General features: G+C 49.0%; 1 protein-coding gene across 1 annotated transcript; it reads right to left on the reverse strand.

Moving 5' to 3' along the window:
* Nucleotides 1-2,924: 2,924 nt before the first annotated feature.
* ATG14 (autophagy related 14) lies at nt 2,925-22,061 on the reverse strand. The gene is made up of 10 exons (XM_081862716.1): nt 21,782-22,061; nt 15,491-15,553; nt 15,307-15,349; nt 13,930-14,011; nt 12,525-12,762; nt 9,664-9,893; nt 7,678-7,795; nt 5,795-5,885; nt 5,593-5,678; nt 2,925-3,890 (listed from the first exon to the last, which is right to left on the reverse strand). Exons 1-10 carry the CDS (start codon nt 22,048-22,050, stop codon nt 3,581-3,583), a joined length of 1,530 nt encoding a protein of 509 aa, XP_081718842.1. The 5' UTR covers nt 22,051-22,061; the 3' UTR covers nt 2,925-3,580.
* Between the last annotated feature and the right edge of the window lie 571 nt (nt 22,062-22,632).

Raw genomic sequence — 22,632 nt, forward strand, 5'->3', positions numbered from 1 at the left:
CGAAATTAATCCGTTCCGCGATTCTCTTCGTCTTCCGGTTTTTTCGTCTTGCGAAGCAAGCCCACTGACAGCTTAGCGGATTAGCGCTATTAGCGGCTTTTAGCGGATCAGCGGATAAGGGCTTAGGAAAAGGGGGGGGGAGGGAAAAAACCCCGCAGGAACTCGCAAGACATTTTCGTCTTGCGAAGCAAGCCCATAGGGAAATTCGTTTTGCGAAGCGCCTCCAAAACGGAAAACCCTTTCGTCTAGCGGGTTTTCCGTCTTGCGAGGCGTTCGTCTTGCGGGGCACCACTGTATACAACACACAATACTGTCATCTTCGTAGTGTTCCTTACAATTTTAGAAAACCCACGAGGATTCACAGAACTAGCCTCTCCCAAGTCAGAATGAATAGAATAACAACAATAATAAAAACCATACCAGCCAACCTTAGGAAAACTCCTGTTAAAAGATTTATTGCAATAATACAATAAATTTTTAGAAAAACACACGCATCTGTTAGGTTACAACCCTACCTAGTGGGGCAAGGGGCGCAAGGTTTGCTGAAAAGGCAGCCAGCGGTTGGGGACCCTCAAACATAAATCCCCCTTGGAGGGTGGAGAGCATTTCAGAAGCTTCGCTCAGTATCTTTTGAGGCCACTGACCCTAAATGCGCAGCCTTGCCTCTGTGGCGCCACAACTATGACCCAAAAGATGCTCAGCCGGCTGTCTTCAGCCACAACAGTCCGCTAATGGGGAGCCTCTCTGCTCCTCGCCATTCAAGCAGAACACAATCACACCTCAATTGCACTAGCGTTTCGGGCACACACTCCCAGTTTCTCCACATAGCTATATATGTGTAAAAACTTTTTTTTATATATGTGTGTGTATCTATTTATATATACATATAAAACAAAAACCAACCGGGGAAAATACCATTGTTACCAAAAAAGAAAAAAAGTGTTTCTGGAAAGGATTTGACACCCTAACATATTACAATCCTTGGGGCGCACCTTTGTGAATTCCAAGTGTATGCTACACTACGGTGCTAGAGAGGCATCGTTTTAAGACAAAGAAATCAGGACTGACAAAAGGTTTGTGGTTTACTGGCATTTCCTATTAAGAGGGTTTCCCCTCTCTTCTTTTTTAAACAAACCATAAATAAGCAGCAGAATGGTTGAAACACATGGGGCAGGGGAGGAACAGAGTTATATTTACAAGGGGGAGAGGGCCCAGGGCCAGCTGCGAGAACCCAGCAGCTACAAGCCCAGCGTTGAGCAGCCTAACTCCTTTGCAACTAATAAAGTGCCTTCTTTCACAGGACCTCCTTCCACACGTATTGTTTCAGAAACAGGAGAGACTCGCAGGGCAGTGTCCCATGTTGAGCATTCTTTGAGGCAAAGATAAGTGAGCCCTGCCCACCCCCACCCCCCAGTTTCCCTCCGGTCTCTCGTAGCTGGACAAAACCTCACCGGGAGCCTGCGATGATGGAGCAGGCTGGATTACATTGCTGCTGTTCTTCTGCATTAAGTCTTCGCGGGCTGGGAAATCCCGCCCAACGGGTTTAAAACTGAAAACACTGAACCGGTGGGATCTTTGGTTTATTAACAGAAATACGCAGAACCCCACCGCCCGCAGGTACGTCTGCCACGCAAGGTTCCCCACGCCACCAACTTACACCCAACTCCAGGCCAAAGTGGGAGCAGAGAAACAGAGCAGAAACACATCACAGAATCGAAACAGCCAAGAGCCAAATATTCAGCACCAGCGGCTGGAACCCTCTCCTGAAGACTGCGTAAAAGTGCAGAAATGCCCACCAGCCCAGGCCCGTTATCTCTGAGGAGGAAGCCTTTTGCCTGGCACGATTTTGGTCTCGGCATGTCTGCTACTCCACAGAAGCGGATGCCCGCAGGACTGCACCATGTGACTATGAATCATGGCAGGAAAGCATCCTTGGGCTCACACTGCTGGGAGTGGCATGGGCAGGGAGCCTGCCTGCCTGCCTGGCACCTCTCCCCCAAGGTGCACACTTGGCACATTAGGCCACGGCGGGGTTGCAAGAGAGCAAGGGCAGCAACAGAAACCCACAGCCAACTTCTCTATTGTTCTGTAACGCATTGGGGGTTGCTACATCGTGCCACTGGACGCTGGACTTCAGTGTTCTCTATCTGTGGTGGAACTCCAGCCCAAATTTCCATGGGGGCGTGGGGGCACGTGTCCCCTCCCCACCTGCCCTGCCTGACTTGCACCTTTTGCTCACTCATTCCTTGCCGAGTCTTGGCCTCCATGCACACAGGGCCTACGCTGTCTCTTATACACGGAGAGATGGATTTGCATGCTCCGAATCTCCACCCACTAAGTGCCTGAACCAGGAATGGTTTTCTCTGGGGGGCTGAACAAGGAAAGGGTGCATTGCCAAAAGCCTAATTCGCCCCCCCCCCCAATTGCCAAAAGCCTGCCTAGTCAGAAGCCAGGCTGAGGTTCGAGGGGCACCGTGCTACATCCAACCAGAAGCTGAACTGGCTGCAAGAACCAGGAGGATTTCATGGGGTTTTTGACCAAGGAGGAACACAAGCCTCATTGCTCTCCACGAGGAGCACAGGATTTCTTTAAAAAAAAAAAAAACAAACCACATGGAACGTGGACCAAACGTCAAAACAAAAGTGCGGCTCCTTTGCACACAAAGAGGATTTGTGACGAGACAAACCTTATTGTAGCAGTAGAATTGCTCTGTATTGGCAAGTTATTACAGTCCAGGCTTTCTTTGGTGTCGGGCAGCCAGAGCAAGAAGCCAGGGAACTCTTGAGCGACTCAGCATAAAAAACGTTCTGCAACTGGATCCATAAGAGCGTGCGCGCACACACACACACGCACGCACACTCACACAAAGGCGGCATGACCTAACATCTATTTTCTCCCCTTAAAAAATAAATAACCTATTGATATTGAAGAAACATGATGGTTTTCTGTATTAAAATTATGGCAACGGAGATCAGAGACCACAAAGAAATGCAGCAATCTGCACATCTTGCCAGAAGGCTCTACAAATGTGCATATTGTGCTGCAAATTTTCTCCCCTGTGCACACTTTTAGAATAAACACACACAAACAAACATAACCCAAGAACCCTGCTGGGAACTAATCACAGGGGATGTGGTGGCCTCATGCACTGGCAGAACTGCCACGATAGACTTCTCTTTCAGTCTTCATGCTTCAAGATGATTTGCCAGGCCACGTAACCCCAGATCTATTTCCTTGTTTTTGTTTTTTGTTTAAGGGGCTAAACTAAAAAAGAAACTGAAGGATCCTCCTCTTTTCACCCTCAGGGGAACACGTGGGACTCGGAAGAGGCACAGAGTTCCGTTTTCAAGTGATCAAAATGTGTGTCGAGAGAAAACAAGATGCAAGGTGACTGCCGCGCAGTCAAGCTTGGGCAAACTGAAAGCATCTTCCGGAGGGGAGAGCGTGTTACGTAATCAGAAGTCTGACCCTTGATGTTCCAGGCACTAATTAGCAGAATTGGGAAGGTTTACTACAGTGATGGTGGGCGGGATGTGGGGCAGGAACTCCCCCCCCCCCCCGTAGAGGTCCGAGTGTCACCCTAGCGATGTCCAGTGTACGCTTTGAACCAGGAGGTAACGGAGGCCGCGGCCGAGGAGATCATGCCTCCGGCGCTGCTGCTGGCGATGGGCTCCCGCGAGGCCAGCGTGCTCTGGCTCTGAAGCATCTCCACCGTCTGCGAGGGGATGTCGCAGAACCGGGGGCTGGGCAGGTTCTCCCAGTCCGTCCCGAGGTCCGTCTCTTCGTCGCTGACACGTTCGTCGCCGCTCTCGTCCGTTTCGCCGGCGCCGCTGGGGTCCACGAACTCCATCGAGTCCTCCAGGTCGGCGCTGATCTCGAACGGCCCGGACCTGCGGTTGGAAAAACTGACTCGGCTTACGGGGAAAACGACTCGCAAATCGGGACTGGCAAGAGGAACGAAGAAACCTTTTGCAGGAGAATGACAGAGCTTTGCTACACTTACAAACCCTCCAGAAAAACAAGGTTTAAACCGGGCACCCCCAAACTCAGCCCTCCAATGGGACTACAATTCCCATCATCCCTGACCAATGGTCCTGTTAGCTAGGGATGATGGGAGTTGTAGTCCCAAAACAGCTGGAGGCAGAGTTTGGGGGTGCCTGGTTTCAACTGACTGGTGGATCACTTAATAATAATGCTGTAAGCTGTGGTGTAGGGACAGGAATCCAGGTTCTTATAGTATTTTGGAAGGTCTCCAGTGAAATTTAAAGAACAAAAGTAAGGAAAAGGGTGTCCACTGAGGCCAGAATGGCTTGCCAAGCCTCTTACGCTCTGATGGGAGCTGAAGGGAAACCAAAGGAACTAAGCTTGCTGGGAAAAGGCCCTAACCCCTCTCCACCATGGTGAACCACAGAGACTCTCTCCCATATTAAGGATACATTGCAGTCTGGCCAAAGGACCCAAGGGGGCTGGGGAGCAGGGCTGCAGAGAAGGCCTGGCCTGCGAAGAGCCCCAGGGTGAGAGATATAGACTTGGACGGCTACATTCAGCCCCCAGGCCTGAAATTCATCTCCCCTTCAGGTAGAAGGTCCAGCTCAGCTTGTGGATGCCGATTTCCCTCCAAGCCACATAGGGTTGCTGCCAGCCAGAGCTGATTCTCCTAGGCTATGTGGACCGCTGCTCCAGTTCAGTATAAAGCAGTTTTTGTTGCTGAATTTGGCTCTCTGTTCAGTTGTCATGGTCCCATTTCATAGCTCAGGGAAAGCTGAATTAGGAAAGGAGGCCCTGAGGGAGCAGAGGGAGGGAGGAGGTATCCTGGTGGCACAGGGATGGGGAATAATAATAATAATAATAATAATAATAATAATTTATTATTTATACCTTGCCCATCTGGCTGGGCCTCCCCAGCCACTCTGGGCGGCTTCCAAAAAATATATATTAAAATACTGTAATACATCAAACATTAAAAGAACGATGGGGGTGGAGACGCTCCTTCAGATATACTGGACCGAGGCCATTTAGGACTTTCAAGGTCAGCACCAACACTTTAAATTGTGCTTGGAAACGTACTGGGAGCCAATGTAGGTCTTTCAAGACCGGTGTTATGTGGTCCCAGCGGCCACTCCCAGTCCCCAGTCTAGCTGCCGCATTCTGGATTAGTTGCAGTTTCCGGGTCACCTTCAAAGGTAGCCCCACGTAGAGCGCATTGCAGTAGTCCAAGCAGGAGATAACCAGAGCATGCACCACTCTGGCGAGACAGTCTGTGGGCAGGTAGGGTCTCAGCCTACGTACCAGATGGAGCTGGTAGACAGCCGCCTTGGACACAGAATTGACCTGCGCCTCCATGGACAGCTGTGAGTCCAAAATGACTCCTAGGCTGTGCACCTGGTCCTTCAGGGGCACAGTTACCCCATTCAGGACCAGGGAATCCTCCACACCCACCAGCCTCCTGTCCCCGCAAAATAGTACTTCTGTCTTGTCAGGATTCAACCACAAGGGGAAGGCTGTGCCAGGCTTAGAAGCGGCACAGCAAGGGGACAAGGAGGGCGAGGTGGTGATGGCAGGGCAAAAAAGGGGCTGGAAGCTGCCTCTTACCTTCCCAAATGTTCTGCCTCGGGGCTGACCAGGTACATCAGGTTCCTGAGTGTATGCAGAGGATGCAGGAGGTCTAAGTTTATGTGCTGGAAGAGGAAGAAAGCAAAACATCCATCAGCCAAACTGTGCTGAGACGAGGAAGGGAAAGTGTGAAGCCACACGAGAGGTTGAAAGAAAAAAAGAAAAACTGCATTCACTGTACCTGAGAAAAGCAAAGGTAAAGGATATTGGCGTTCAGCTTTTTCACTGCCCACGTGAACTTCCTCCTGCTGAGGTTTTCCCCGCAGAACTCACTGCAAGACACGTTAAAAACACATGCACAAACTGAAGAGAGAGCGCTCAATGAAAGGATCCTCTCCTGTTAGCCTTCTGCAACGCTAGCAAATCAACCAAATCTTGGCAAAACGATGGCTTTTATTCGGCCAGTTGGCAGGAAAGGGAAAAGCGTGCATTTGCCCATCTCCATTTCTGGAAGGAGGCATAACTAACTGTTCAGGCAGTTCTTCCATACAGAAATAATGATGATGATGATGATGATGATTTATTATTTATACCCCACCCATCTGGCTGGGTTTCTCCAGCCACTCTGGGAGGCTTCCAACAGAATATTAAAATACAGTGGTCTGTTAAACATTAAAAGCTTTCCTAAACAGGGCTGCCTTCAGATGTCTTCTAAAAGTCTGGTAGTTGTTTTTCTCTTTGACATCTGGTGGGAGGGCGTTCCACAGGGAGGGCGCCACTACCGAGAAGGCCCTCTGCCTGGTTCCCTGTAATCTCACTTCTCACAGTGAGGGAACCGCCAGAAGGCCCTTGGCGCTGGACCTCAGTGGCCGGGCAGAACGATGGGGGTGGAGATGCTCCTTCAGGTATACTGAGCCGAGGCTGTTTAGGGCTTTCAAGGTCAGCACTAACACTTTGAATTGTGCTCGGAAACGTACTGGGAGCCAGTGTAGGTCTTTCAAGACCGGTGTTATATGGTCCTGGCGGCCGCTCCCAGTCACCAGCCTAGCTGCCGCATTCTGGAAGGAATCCCTTCGAGAGGGGAAGGGTTAAGTCAAAGCTGCAGACCATGCCACCCAACCTATATGCATTCACCCCTCTCTCTCTCTCTCTCTCTCTCTCTCTGTGTGTGTGTGTGTGTGTGTGTGTGTGTGGGTCCTGTTCAGTAAGCAGAGACCCATGACCAGGGTTTCCCAAACCGGAGTAACCAGCTGTTTTTTTGGACTACAACTCCCATCATCCCTAGCTAGCAGGAGCAGTGGTCAGGGATGATGGGAGTTGTGATCCAAAAACAGCTGGAACCCCAAGTTTGGGAAATGCTGCACAAGAGGTCCCTCCCTACACCCAGAGGACGAACCCGCAAGCAGCTATTGGGCTTTTTGTTTTCTGCGGGAGACTTATCAAATGCACAAAGAAAAGGTGAAATCCACGCCGCTCTCAAATATCTCCATTTTTTGCTTCCTCTCTAGTGCTACCACACGGGCCTTGGGGAGCTCAAACTGCTTCACGTATACTCCCTTGCAATTGTTACAACGTGCAATTGTATGGCGAGTCCAGCTGTTCAGCTGCATCGGATCTACCCTGCAGAAAACGGGGTCTTTCCGAAACGTTGCACACAGAAGAAAATCCCAGAGTGTAAACTGGGGTTCAGGGACGCGGGTGGCGCTGTGGGTTAAACCACAGAGCCTAGGACTTGCCGATCAGAAGGTCGGCGGTTCGAATCCCTGAGATGGGGTGAGCTCCCATTGCTCGGTCCCTGCTCCTGCCAACCTAGCAGTTCGAAAGCATGCCAGTGGAAGTAAATAGGTACCGCTTCGGCGGGAAGGTAAACGGCATTTCCATGCGCTGCTCTGGTTCACCAGAAGCGGCTTAGTCCTGCTGGCCACATAACCCGGAAGCTTCATGCTGGCTCCCTTGGCCAATAAAGCGAGATGAGCGCCGCAACCCCAGAGTCGGCTACGACTGGACCTAATGGTCAGGGGTCCCTTTACCGTTAAACTGGGGTTCATGCACTTATAGACCTGGTGCTCAAAACACACGATGCTCCCCTGGCGCCGCCCGCCGGGTTATTCCAAGACAACTTGCCTGTTGTACAGCTTCTTGGGAAGGTTAACGTCAAGTATATGCGACAAAATGTTGACAAGCTGAGTTGCATAGCACAGGGCAGCACTGATGGTGTAAGCGGGGTTGTTATGTTCCATGTCTGGAAGGGAAACAACAACAACAGGCCCCCCCGTCAGTAGGTTGTAAAAGGGCTCCCCCCCCCCAGGAGTATCAACTATATACGTCTCCCCAGGAAACAGCCCCATCAAGAAGGGAGCCTTAGATCGCAGTGTTGTATAGTAGTTAGGGTGCCAAACTAGGAGGTGGGAGATCAGGGTTCAAATCACCGCTCAGCCATGAAGCTCAGTTTTGGGCCCATAACTGCCTCTCAGCTCAGCCTGCCTCACAGGGTTGTAGTTGGGATTAGAGAAGGAGGGGGAGAAGCACGTAGGCTGCCTTGAGCTTGGGAGGAAAGGATAGGGTAGGAATGCAATAAACAAATACATGGGCATCCTGGTTCTCAAATGCCTTGGAACCCAAACACTGTGTCAGGGGGCTGCCATCAAGGGAGGGGAGAGAGGTAGGAACGTACAGAGAGCCTCCCCCTTTGTTGAGCAGCTGCACCTCGTCTAGGGTCTGGTGAAGGCGGGCCCTCAGGAGAAACGGAGGAAGAAGGAAAGGGGGGGGTGTTGCAAAGGCTCATCCAGCCTGAGATGAGCCACGACCCCACTCCCAAGAGGTTTGAAATGCCACTTCCATCGCAGAGTTTTTGCCAGGGAGATAAACGTAAGGAAAAGAGACAGAGAGGGGGTTTCCCTGGGCTTTTGTGCTGGAAGTCAATTCGGAAGAAACCACTTCCGGAATCTGCTAGTGATTGAGGGAGACATGGATTATGAACTTCTGCACTGTACATAGTTTGCACTCAATAAAACCTGTGAAAGACAGGTCGGATTCCTGGCTGTTATCCTCGTGAGAAACCACACACATTCCTCACACCCAGAAGTAAGTGTTCTGGTTTGCGAACTTTTTTCGGAAGCCGAATGTGCTCTGTTTTGAGTCCCACCCTTCCGTTTTGAGTGTTATGCTGAGATCTGTCTGCTTTTGCTATTTATTTTGCATTTTTGTGGCTTTTTTTGTTTTTGTGACTGTGTGGAACCCAATTTAGCTATTGATTGAGTGTGTGACTGCAGTACATTGTTTATTGCTTTCATTTTATGGATCAATGGTCTCATCAGATAGTAAAATTCATGTTCAATTGCATTTTAGGGGTTGTTTTTAGAAGTCTGGAATGGATTAATCCATTTTGCATTAATTTCTATGGGAAAGTGTGCCTTGGTTCTGGAACGCCTTGGTTTTGGAACGGACTTCCGGAACGGATTAAGTTTGAGAACCAAGGTACCACTGTATGGAGGGGTAGAGATGTCAAGGAAGCACATAACCTGCACATAACTTCAACTCACTTTGTCCATGGCTGTGACGTGAACCCTGAATTCTGCCCAGCTCTATCTCAGGGCCCCTGGGACTTTTGCTTCCACACACCCACGGACAGGACACAAGCAAAAATTAAAACCGTGTTGCGAAACAGTGTATAAATTATACAAGTTATTTATCTTCTCTGAACCCCGAGTCACAAATCCCAAACCCCAGTTGACATTTTTGCCGCCATTCCGGCTTCTAAGAGTTCTGCAGGCGAGGGATTTGCCGGCATGTTGTCACAACCACGCTGCCGAGAAATTTGCTCTGCCTTTTTTTTTCCAACCAGGAAAAAAAGGAAAAGGAAAGGAAGCCAAGATTCTTAGGGAGTTGAATTCTCTGCCTGGATCTGTGCTCCACAGCTTTGTGTGGCTGCAGAATCGCAACCGACGGGGGAGCCCTGCTGACGTACTCCCAGGCTTCCCTAAATTCAGTCTGAGCTACGTGCTCAGCATTGATGTTAACCACATAATCTGAGTGAAGGAATGAGCAGAGGCTTACTCCCAGTGAGCTTAACTTCAGACCAGCCAGAGGCTCTGTGGAAATTTTTTTTACCTGGCCCTTGAGTGGTCTTCTTCTCTTCCACCCAGTTGTAGTAAGCAGAATAATCTCCGTTGTTGGGAAGGGTGATCCAAGGCCCCGCAATGCCTATGCTGGTGTCTCCGTTGTGGTCGTCACACACCCATCGCCCGGACAGGTAGGTGGTCCTCCTGGCTTCCGCAAGCTTGCTCACAGTGCTAGAAGTCATGGCGTTGTCGCTCTCGGACGACATGTCTGCGGGGTCCCTGGAATAAAGGCAAGAGGCTGAATGGCGGTCTCTAAGGAAGAATATAGGGACGCGGGTAGCGCTGTGGGTTAAACCACAGAGCCTAGGGCTTGCTGATCAGAAGGTTGGCGGTTCGAATCCCCGTGATGGGGTGAGCTCCCGTTGCTCGGTCCCTGCTTCTGCCAACCTAGCAGTTTGAAAGCATGTCAAAGTGCAAGTAGATAAATAGGTACCGCTCTGGCGGGAAGGTAAATGGCATTTCTGTGCGCTGCTCTGGTTCACCAGAAGTGGCTTAGTCATGCTGGCCACATGACCTGGAAGCTGTACGCTGGCTCCCTCGGCCAATAAAGCGAGATGAGCGCCGCAAACCCAGAGTCGGCCACAACTGGACCTAATGGTCAGGGGTCCCTTTACCTTTTAAGGAAGGATATAGCCACCCCCACTAGCGGCTGCCACTGGTGTCCCCTCCGTGAACTGGGGCAAACTGTGCTCAAGGGCAGAAAGTGCAGAAATAAATGAACTCCTTGGGACATCGTCCCAGGAGTCCAGCTTTTCCTCTAAAAAGCAGGAAAAGAAAACATTGTGGCTAAAATTAAGCACATTGCTTTCAGTGGAAGAAATAAATCCATGCTAACATCATCTCCCTTGGGCAGAAAGTGCTTAAAATTGAACATTTAAGGAATTAGCTTCTGTCAAAGGAAAGCTGAAAACAGGCGTAAGACAAACAGGTGTTGAGGCTGCAACCCCAAGCAAACTAATTACCCCCACCCAACCAGCCACCTAGAAGTCACCCTTTAAGAGCACGCAGGGTAAAACAGAGGAAAATTAAGAACCACGCATGTCCCCTTGAGCAGGATAAGCCTATATGGGATAGCTCAGTCAGCATAGCATGGGACTCAAGCCCCGCATTGAACAAACAGATTCTTGCACTGCAGGGAGTTAGACTAGAAAGACCGTGTGGTCCCTTCCAACTCTACAACTCTTTATTATTATAATACAGTCGTAACTCGGAAGTCGAATGGAATCCGTTCCGGAAGCCCGTTTGACTTCCAAAACGTTCGGAAATCAAGGCGTAGCTTCCATTTGGTTTATGACTGTGCAGGTGTGCCGGAAATAATAGCGGAAGCCGCACCGGACGTTCGGCTTCCAAAAAGACGTTCGAAAACTGGAACACTCACTTCTGGTTTTTGATCGTTTGGGAGCCGGAACGTTCTGTTGGGACATTGCCTACGTGCTTCTGTGCAGCTTGGCAGAGTGAGCAATTAGTAAGCTGGCTGAACGCCAGGGAGACTGAGCAGGGGGAGTTTCTGCCTGGAGATATGGGAGCTCTACTGTTGGAGGAGGTCGCCCATATAGGCAGAATGACCCATGACTTCTTTGTGTGTGTAGGACAGTCTTGGAGTGAGTTGAAGTTTTGTTGAGAGAAAGAGAGTGAGTGTTAAGATGCATATCTGTAACTTGTATATAGTAGCTTGTGAGTCTGCTGTTGTACATAATAGATCTCTAAGAAACCAAGTTACTAGTAGGCAGCATTTTGTTCCTGATCATCCTGCCAGCTGGCAAACAAATGCTTCCGGAAAGTCTGCGTACGCTCTGCAGTTTTCAACACATTCAACTCCCAAGGCGTTCGGGAGCCGGGGTACGACTGTAATAATATTATTGTCTGTATGCAGCCCATCTATCTGGGTTGCCCCAGTCAGAATTCTCTGATCCTAAGACAGAAATGTAGTAATTTTTTTTAAATGAAGCTGTACATCCCACTGCGGCTCAAAGGGACTTTCACCCAAGTAAACGTGATTCTGGTTTGGGTACAAACTGGGTGACGTCAGGAGGGGGTAAGGACCATTTCAACACAACCCCTTCTCCCCACATTCCCATGGCCTTCCAGTTGCCACCAGGTTTCCTGCCCACAGCTTTGCAGCTAGATGAGCATGGATATACCGTATTTTTCGCTCTATAGGACACACTTTTTCCCCTCCAAAAATTAAAATGTGTGTGCGTCTTATGGAGGGAATGCAGGCTCCTTGGCTTCAGCGATAGCAATGTGAAGCCTCCGAAGCGCAGAGGGAGCACTCCCTCCGTGCTCCGGAGGCTTCGCGTGGCTTTCGCTGAAGGGCTGAAGCCCCTCTCACTCTCCAGGCTTCAGCGAAAGCAACGCGACGCCTCCGGAGTGCAGCGGGAATTTGCACTGCGCTTTGGAGGCTTTGCGTTGCTATCGCTGAAACCGGGAGAGCAAGTGGGGTCCCGTTGCACTCCAAAGGCTTCGGGTTCCTTTTGCTGAAGCCGGGAGAGCAAGACTCTCCTGGCTTCAGCAGAGAGGGAGAGCTGCGCAGGGCCCCTTCAGCGAAGTGGGAGGAGAAATGGAAGGGGCTCAGTTTCTCCTGCCGCTTCACTGAAGGGGCGCTGAGCAGAGGGGGTGATTTTTTTTCCCCTGTTCTCCCCCTCCTATTGTCAGATGCATCCTATGGTCTGGTGCGTTCTATAGAGCGAAAAATACAGTAAATAGCAAAATTATTATTACTACTAAACCCCACAAAAGAGCACACGTATGCCTCTCGCCTGCTGCACCTTGCAGACCGAGGAAGAGAGCACCGTCTCCCGAGCGGTCCGCTCACCGCACTGGCTCAGCAGCTGCCCCTTCCTTCCCTACCTCATGCCAATCTTCACCTCCTCGATAGGGAAGATGACGGAGGTGAGTTCCAGGACATGCGAGCGCCGGAGGCCTGCAAGGTGCTCGTGCTGGCTTCTCAGGTCGTAGTTCCTTTTCTCCACCAGCTCTCCCAGCTTGCGGTTGTGCCTCTGAATCTTCTCCTTCTTCTCCTGATGCCGCTGGGCCCTGCGGTAGAGCTTCTGGTTCTCGTCCTTAATTCGGAGAAGCCACTCGGAGTCTGGGGCAGAGCAAAGGCAATGGTTAGCTTTCGGGGTGGAACCGTCGTTTCCTCAAACTGGTGCTGCAACCGGCTCATTCTTTCGATCAGAGACGGCCAGTCCTAGGCAATAGCTTTGCTTTTTAGCTTCAAGTTACAGGGAAGCCAAGTTACAGGGAACCAGGCAGAGGGCCTTCTCGGTGGTGGCACCCTTCCTGTGGAACGCCCTCCCACCAGATGTCAAAGAGAACAACAACTACCAAACTTTTAGAAGACATCTGAAGGCAGCCCTGTTTAGGGAAGCTTTTACTATTTGATGTATTACAGTATTTTAATCTTTTTTTGGAAGCCGCCCAGAGTGGCTGGGGAAGCCCAGCCAGGTGGGCGGGGTATAAAGAATAAATTATTATTATTATTATTATTATTATTATTATTATTATTATTATTATTAAACTTGATTTTTTCCCCAGCTGTTAACTTGTGATTAATAAAAGAGAGTTAGTTACATTGCTCTAGCAGTTGTTTCCCCAACTTGCTTCCCCAGCTGTTGTTGGACTACAACTCCCATCATCCCTGATCACTGGTCCTGCTAGCTAGGGATGATGGGAGTTGCAGTCCAACAACAGCTGGGGACCCACTGCTCTGGGTTGCTTGAACCAACTGAAAGGGCCCCCTCAAACATGCCCAATGCTATTCCGCTACTGAGGATTACAGTGGAAGACTGACAAACAAAGGCCAAACTTTCTTTTGGGGATGTTGCCTGCCGTTACTGATCTTATCATAGAAGAAGCCCAGATAAGCTTCTGGGGAATGTTAAGGTCACATAGCATGCTTTGCAAAACCGTTCAGCTATGGGAACAGGAGTGCTCCAGATGGAGTCTACCAACACTTCTACTGAAGAAGAAGAAGAAGAGGAGGAGGAGGAGAAGGAGGAGTTTGGACTTGATATCCCGCCTTTCACTCCCCTTAAAGAGTCTCAAAGCGGCCAACAATTTCCTTTCCCTTCCTCCCCCACAACAAACACTCTGTGAGGTGAGCGGGCTGAGAGACTTCAAGAAGTATGACTAGCCCAAGATCACCCAACAGCTGCATGTGGAGGAGCAGGGAAGCGAACCCGGTTCACCAGATTATGAGTCCGCTGCTCCTAACAACTACACCACGCTGGCTCCCAGCACGAGCATCACTTACTTCGTGCCATTTCTTCGTTTTCCTTGCAGATCGTTTGCTTCAGCTGCTCAACCCTCATTTTGCAGGACATTATTTTCCACCTCTGAAAGAAACAGAGCAAGTAGAGGAGCTGCCCCAAAATCCACCACCTCAACAGCCTTAATCAACCAATCAGTTTTGTCTCAGGGCCCAAAGGAGCAGCACCTATGATAGGGCTATTTATTATCCCCTGAACTGCACACTGCAATGTTTTCAATCAAGAGGCTTCATGAGCCCCTCACCAGGTATAAACATTAAATTACTGTGACCCAGAGTAATCCTGGGGCTGGTTGAGTTGTGGTAATTCAGTGCGAGAACAGCGCTTTTTGCTTTCCCCAAAGGCGTTATTATTTTAGGGGCAAGTAAGACAACAGATACATCTATTCTCTCAACCAAATTCGCCTTCAGCAAAAAAGTTATATGTCTTGCTTATTTGCCAGCTATTTGGGCACTGCCTTAGAAACAGAAAGACTGGATGGAGGCTAGACCAGACAGATACTTTTACACCTTCAGAATAAAAAAGAAATTCCAGCCAAAGTAGCTGTAATTAACTTACGTTCTGTCTTTCTTCCAATGAACTCAAACCATTGCACATGGTCCTCTTCCAGTTCCTGCTTTCTCCTTGAATCAGCCCTGAGAGGTAGGTTAAGCTGGGAACGAGTTTGACTGGCCCAAGGTCATCCAATTGGCTGAGTCAGGATTTGAACTCAGGTCTCTCGGGTCCTAGACCTACACTCTAAACGCTACATTGCACTGGTGGAAGCATAGGATAAAAGCAACTCTCCTTTGCTAAACTCAACAGGTACAAGACATCCAACGAAATTAAGGGTATTCGATCTCCCCTTTTAAAATGTAGGTTTACTTTGGCAACTGGTAGAGCATGAGCCTCTTAAACTCAGGGCCACGGGTTCAAGCCCCAAATTGGGTAGAAAGATTCCTGCACTGCAAGGGGTAGGACTAAATGACCCTCGTGGTCCCTTTCAACTCAACAATTACAGGACACTGTGCTCTGTAATGGCTTTGTGTTTATCCTTCTCTGAAATCATCATTAAATGCCCCAAAGGGACCTGAGGTTTAAGGATCAACCTTACAGGGTTGTTGCATGGCTTACCAAGACAATGTGGATGTTGTGCTTCGAATACTTGGGGGGGGTGTTATATAAATGCAAAATATTACTACTGGACTGAAGCTGGTGCCCCACAGTACAACTCCACACTCCCCTGGGTATGCATGCACAAGAGACCCACGAGCGCAGGGCTGATATGTGGTTCCTTCTCATGTGAAGAAAACAGTGCGGGTCTACACTGAAAAGTGGCCACTGCGCTTCAATGTGAACTGGAAGACTTCCACAGGACTCACCAGCTGGTCAGTTATCCATTTCCCCTCCATAGCTTTTAACAACCTACAAGAAGGGGAGCAGAAGGAGCAGAAGATTAGCTGGCAACCAGAACTACGCTTTCAGCAAACATCAGAGGTTCGAAAGACGATCTGCCTGTGCTTTAAGCCAACCAAAGCAGGTAAAAGAAACTGAACTGGGACTTACTGGGACTGGAATTCGTGCTGCTTGTTTCTAAGGTGCTTCAATCTCTCCTTCTTTTCAGAAAACCTGGAAAAGAAAGAGGTTCAAAGTTGTGGAAAGTGAAGGAGATCTGCTGTTTGATAGCCCAGCCTATGTGTTTGTTTTTTAAATCTCCATACAGCACTTTGAAATTTAGGTGTTTTATATACCTAAGGGACGCGTGTGGCGCTATGGGTTAAGCCACAGAGCCTAGGGCTTGCCGATCAGAAGGTTGGCGGTTCGAATCCCCACAACGGGGTGAGCTCCCGTTGCTCGGTCCCTGCTCCTGCCAACCTAGCAGTTCGAAAGCACATCAAAGTGCAAGTAGATAAATAGGTACCGCTCCGGCGGGAAGGTAAACAACGTTTCCGTGCGCTGCTCTGGTTCGCCAGAAGCGGCTTAGTCCTGCTGGCCACATGACCCGGAAGCTGTACACTGGCTCCCTTGGCCAGTAAAGTGAGATGAACGCCGCAACCCCAGAGTCGGCCACAACTGGACCTAATGGTCAGGGGTCCCTTTACCTTTACCTTAGCAACAGCAGAGCACCAACCTCATCTACTGAAGGAGTAAAAAGATGGATGCAACAATCTCAGACATTTTAATCAGTGGTAGGAAACCCCCAGGTTCCAGGCACATTTTGCGCCTGGCACAGGTCCACTTGCGACCACATGGAGATCTCTGGACAGAACGTTCTGCGACTGACATCTCCATCTGGCTGAACACTCCAGCTTTCTTTCTTTTTCTTTTTTTAAAAAATATATTTATTAAAGTTTAACAATTACAAAAAAAAGTAATAAAAAAGATTACAATACTTCAAAAATAAAGGAAAATACAACACTAAAAAAAAGAAAACCCAAAATCAATACAGCTAAACAATAACATTTAAAAACAATAACACCCAGTATTTTCATATATTTATCTTTCATTTACTTATTTCCATGACTTCCTCCGCCTCCCTTTTTGTATTCTTAATTCATAATTGTTTCAGCAAGTCCTTTCCCTCTTTCTCAGATTTTGTTCTATAATTTATCTTAACGCAATTTAACCTTAAATTTTACACTTTAACCCATTAACAATCCATTTTAACATAATTCTTTATAACCTTTCTGCTAAGACCATGTAAGTTTATTCCAGCATCTTTCTAACATTCATTAATTTTACAATGTTTTTTTAAATATACTCTAAAACACTCCAGCTTTCTTAAGCAGGTAAGCAAAAGAGCTTATTTGTTGTGCTGGACTCCCACCTTTTTCTCCAAGGAGTACATAGTTCACCCTCTTCCTCCGTTAACCCCAACAACGACCCTGCAAGGTAGGTTAGGAGGTTGCGACTGGCTCCAAGGTCACCCAGTGAGCTTCATGGCCGAGTGGGGATTTGAACCCTGACCTCCCGGCTCCTAGTCCAACCACTACACCACCCTGGCTTCCTACAGCACTTCCACTATGCGGCAGTTATATATATTAAGTAGGTAAGCAAAATGTCACTTAGAGAAGGATCTGAAATATTTTCCTTGATACTTGAATTTGTTTTATTCTGAATTGTTTTATTAGATGTTTTAATGTGTTGTAAAGCCGTATAGAAATGAAAAGAAGAATAGTATTAGTAGTAGTAGTACAGTGGTACCTCAGGTTACATACGCTTCAGGTTACAGACTCCGCTAACCCAGAAATAGTGCTTCAGGTTAAGAACTTTGCTTCAGGATGAGAACAGAAATCAGGCTCCGGCGGCGTGGTAGCAGCAGGAGGCCAGTTAGCTAAAGTGGTGTTTCAAGTTAAGAACAGTTTCAGGTTAAGTACGGACCTCCGGAAATGAATTAAGTACTTAACCTGAGGTACCACTGTAGTAGTAGTAGTAGTAGTAGTAGTAATAATAACAATAATAATAATAATAATAATAATAATAATAATAAAGGCACCTAGATATTCTGCTGCGTCGACCATAGCCATGGTTTAAGGTGCCATTTGGTGATTATCTTATATACCTGAGTTTCTAACACTGTTTAGAGTGTTTTGGGTACAGCTGTTCGGCTTAACTTAGACCAGGAGTTTGGTGAGGGGCAGCTTATGTTTCACTAGAAGACTGCCAGCCAACTTCTGATAGGTCACCTCAAGGCTGACCGTGGCCTGAACCTGCCAGATAGTCCTCATGTTCTTGAGCAGGAGCAGCATAAGAGATTGGGAATACGCAACCACGTGCTGTATCATTCAATGCACCACCCATGGGATTCTGGCAAAAATAGTAACACCACAAGACTGCGGTCAGGCCGCACGTGACCTAAAGAAGCGATGAGCTGTTAAAAGCCAGCCACATATAATCATTTGGAAAGAGATGTGCAATCAAAGGTACACTGATGACAACTTTTGCTTAAACGATTTTGCACCATTCTTCCCTTCTGTTTCTTTATAACATTGGTATACTGTATTTAAATTTATTAAGTGGTATTGTGTTTTCATCAACAGAAATTTTGGCTCACTCTTGGGAAGAAGGTCCCAAATCCCTACAATTTCCCCAATCTACTGCACCCCCTCAGGCCCCCCAGGCCACAGGAACAGAAGGGGGGAAACAGAGGGAAAAAGGAGAGAGGAAGGGTAGCGTGAGAATTGAGCCGCGCACCTTGACAAAAGCATAAAAACAAGCATAACAAACATAGCCAAAGAAAAAAAATACAAAAAGCAGTAGCCAATCTAAAATGTAAAACTGACAGAACTAAAGGAGCCACGTATAAATTAGAGGAAAAGCCTATGCAAGTTTACGCAGAAACAAGCTTCACTATGTTCAGATTGCACAATCCTATACAGTGTAGTAATGCCCAATGAACCTACCAGGGCTTACTTTGGAGTACACTTGCATAGGAGCACATTTAAACATTTTTCTGGTTTCCAAAAGATGCTGAACATTTTCCAGTACAGTGGTACCTCGGGTTAAGAACTTAATTCGTTCTGGAGGCCCGTTCTTAACCTGAAACTGTTCTTAACCTGAGGTACCACTTTAGCTAATGGGGCCTCCAGCTGCTGCTGCACCGCCGCGGCGCAATTTCTGTTCTCATCCTGAAGCCAAGTTCTTAACCCGAGGTACTATTTCTGGGTTAGCGGAGTCTGTAACCTGTAGCATCTGTAACCTGAAGTGTCTGTAACCCGAGGTGTCACTGTAAATGCAAAGTAAGACACACAAAACACTTATTGAAATTCATTTCTTTTTAAAAAAAAGAAATCTTCCACTACTAACAGCCCATTCTGCTGCTTCTCATGCCAGGCAGAAACAAGTCACAATCCCTGGCTTAATTTTAAATCTGAAATTGAAACAGGAAATGTGGTTTGTTTCATCCTCAAGAAAACAACAATCTGTAACCAAAATCTGTTCTGAAGGGCACCAGATTGGCAAAGACTGCCTTAGCAATTATGTTACGCTATTTTTGTTAGCTCCTGGAAATAAGTATTTCCACCCCCCACAATGTACAGTGGTGCCTCGGGTTACAGACGCTTCAGGTTACAGACTCCGCTAACCCTGAAATAGTACCTTGGGTTAAGAACTTTGCTTCAGGATGAGAACAGAAATTGTGCGGCAGTAGCAGTGGGAGGCCCCATTAGCTAAAGTGGTACCTCAGGTTAAGAACAGTTTCAGGTTAAGAACGGACCTCCGGAACGACATTAAGTTCTTAACCCGAGGTACCACTGTACTTCTCAAAACTATGACACAATACTCAAAACACCCTGCACAAAACAAGGGGAGCAGGTTGCCTTTGTTTTTACTAACGGCAGGACTTCCTGCCAAACTGTGACTCATCATCGACAATTAAATGTTAACCAAGGCCGAACTTCTTAACAAACAAAGTGTTGGAAGAACGTTTCCTGAAACAAACACTGCATTTCAGTCAGGAGCAGACTAACAATGAGGAAATATAAATCCTATTGAGATCCAAGTGACTCAAACTTCTGTGAAGTTAAGAGTTGAGAAGCGGGAGTTACGACAGCTATGCTATGTAATATTTCGCTCTTGTGACTTATTCCTGTTTACAAAAAATGTAATTCACCCAAGACATATGTGAAATCATAAATATGATTTATTTTAATCATAAACACACACACTCTCTCTAAAGGAACAGGTATGTAATTTGGGGTGCTCCTGGATCCACTGCTGTCACTTGAAACCCAGGTGGTCTCGGTGGCAGAGAGTGCTTTCTGTCATCCTTGGCTGCTGGCCCAGCTGGACCCCTATCGGGCCACAGATAGCCTAACTTCTGTGGCCTATGTTTTGGTAACCTCTAGGTTAGATTACTGCAATGTGTTAAATGTGGGGCTGCCTCTGAAGTCGGCTCAGAAACTTCAGCTGGTGCAAAATTCACCGGCCAGGTTGCTCACCAAGAGGAGCTGAGCATATAACACCGATCCTGGCCTGACTGAACTGGCTGCCAATTAGTTTCTGAGCCCTAATCAAAGTGCTGGTGCTGACCTATAAAGCCTTAAATGGCTCAGGACCTCATCCAGGGCCCTTCTCTATGTCCCCCGCCCCCTTCTCAAGAGGTTCAGAGGGCAACAACATGAGAACAGTTCTTTTCTGTGGTGTCCCACCTGGTGCCATCATTACATGTCTTTAGGCGCGAGTCTTTCCCAGCCCTACCTGAAAATGCCAAGGATTTTATCCTGGGACCTTCTGCATGCAAAGCAGATGCTCTTCCACGGATCTACTATGGCCTATCAATGAGGGACTACAAAGCTTACAAAAAAACCCCTCGAATTCTACAATACAACATCTGCTCTTGCGTCTTGCTTAAGATGCAAGACAGAAAGTCAGCTACCGTGCCTACCATTTAGAACAGAAAGGTTTGATACTCAACCTAACAGCTTGCTTAAATTAACAAATGTGTACGGTCACCCAGGGTCATGTAAAGAGCTGTATGTCCCTGTTACGGCACTGGAGGAATCCAGCACCTGGGCAAGTACAGCCAGAAGAATCGGGAAACAATACCACCAGCCTGAAGACGACTTTATGCTGCCAGACCAGGCTGGGTTTCCTTCAGTGCTAACAACGTAAGAACAGTACCACTGGATCTGACTGAGTGCATCCTGTTTCACACCGGGGCAAGCCAGATCCCTTTCAGAAGCCCCTAAGCTGGCCATGAAGACCATGGACCATCCCCCAAGTGTTTGGCCCCGCTTACACCAACAGATGCCCACAGGTACACTGAGCCACCACAGGTAAGCTGTAAGTTGCCCTGGGCAGGAGAAAGCAACTAACAAAATTTAATACAAAATGACAAGTTTACAAGACAGGAGTCCCTGGGTGGGCTGGAACTACCAGCCTCCTCATTAACATGCCAACCCTTTGCGCCCTGAGTGGCTGGCGAGGTCTACTGCCAGGTCTCAGGCCTCGACCTTGGGGGGCAGCGGCCACCTGTCAGCACTGAGCTGCGGGAGTGCCTTTGAGCATGTGCAGAGAGCCGGAGCCACTTATATACAGTGGTACCTCAGGTTAAGTACTTAATTTGTTCCAGAGGTCTGTTCTTAACCTGAAGCTGTTCTTATCCTGAAGCACTTTAGCTAATGGGGCCTCCCGCTGCTGCTGGAGCACAATTTCTGTTCTCATACTGAAGAAAAGTTCTTAACCTGAAGCACTATTTCTGGGTTAGTGGAGTCTGTAACCTGAAGCGTACTATTTCTGGGTAGCTATGGTTTTCCCAGTAGTGATGTATGGAAGTGAGAGCTGGACCACAAAGAAGGCTGATCATCAAAGAATGGATGCTTTTGAATTCTGGTGCTGGAGGACTCTGGAGAGTCCCATGGACTGCAAGAAGATCAGACCTCTCCATTCTTAAGGAAATCAGCCCTGAGTGCTCACTGGAAGGGCAGATCCTGAAGCTGAGGCTCCAAGACTTTGGCCACCTCATGAGAAGAGAAGACTCCCTGGAAAAGACCCTGATGTTGGGAAAGATGGAGGGCACAAGGAGAAGGGGACGACAGAGGACGAGATGGTGGGCCATCTAAACAAACAACGACTAAACAACACTATTTCTGGGTTAGCGGAGTCTGTAACCCGAAGCGTCTGTAACCCGAGGTACCACTGTATACACTTTCTTTATCCTGGATAAAGCCTTAACCGCAGCCGGGCCCCCACCTGGGAGGCTGAGGTGAGAGGGGGGCTGCCGAATTTCCCGCTTGAGGAGCCCCCTGAGGAGAAGCGCAGCCAAGGGGCCCAGAGACCCCGGGGAAGGGGAAGGGGGGAGGGAAGGGGAAGAGGAAGGGCCTGGCCGCCCTCCTCCTCCTCCTCCGAGGCACCCACCGCTCCGAGTCCCGGCCGTCGAAGAAGACGAAGTCCCCCCCGCGGACGCACTTGGCGCAGGTGAGGCGGCGCCGCGTGGTGTTGCAGAGGGGGCAGCGCTCCACCGCCACGTACAGGCCCTCGGCCCGGGACTCCGCCTCGGCCCCGGCCTCCGCTCCCTCGGCGCTGCCGGCACCGGGGGCCCCAACCCCGGGGGGCGGCGGGCGCTGCTGTTGCCGCCGCGGGCGCTGCGCCGGGCCCGTCCAGCCGCCGCCCCTGGGAGACGCCATGTTTGCCGACGGGCTCGCGGCGCCCGGCGGTCACGTGGGACTTTGTTTTCATTCCGGGGCATGATGGGAAACAAAACAACCAGCGGAGGGAGGGAGGGAGGGGACGCGCGCGTGGGCGGGGCTTCAAGGGGAAAGGAGCGGCGGTGACGCATTACGCAGAGGCGGGGTGTCACGGGGGAAGCGGCTCCCCTATTGGCTAATCCCAGACGGGCCTACGGGCGGAGTTTAAAGGGGAAGGAAAGGTGGTGACGCATTACGCAGAGGCGGGGTGTGATGGAGGAAGCGGCTCCCCTATTGGCTAATCCCAGACGGGCCTACGGGCGGAGTTTAAAGGGGAAGGAAAGGTGGTGACGCTCCAAGGGGGAGGCGGGGGTTGATGCGGGGGAGCGGTTCCTATTGGCTGCCTCGCATCCCAATCCCAGGCAGGTGTGGGAGCGCAGCTAAAAGAGGAAGGAATGGAGGTGACGTATTTTAAGGGGCGGGGAAGAATGGGGGCGGTGTTTGATGGGGAAGCGGTTCCTATTGGCTGCCTCCCTGCCCAATCCAAGGCCGACTCCGTTTCCGCTGGATTTCATTCTTGCC

The sequence above is a fragment of the Podarcis erhardii genome (genome assembly GCF_964252035.2).
Source record: "Podarcis erhardii genome assembly, chromosome: 1".
In the NCBI taxonomy this organism is placed as follows: domain Eukaryota; kingdom Metazoa; phylum Chordata; class Lepidosauria; order Squamata; family Lacertidae; genus Podarcis; species Podarcis erhardii.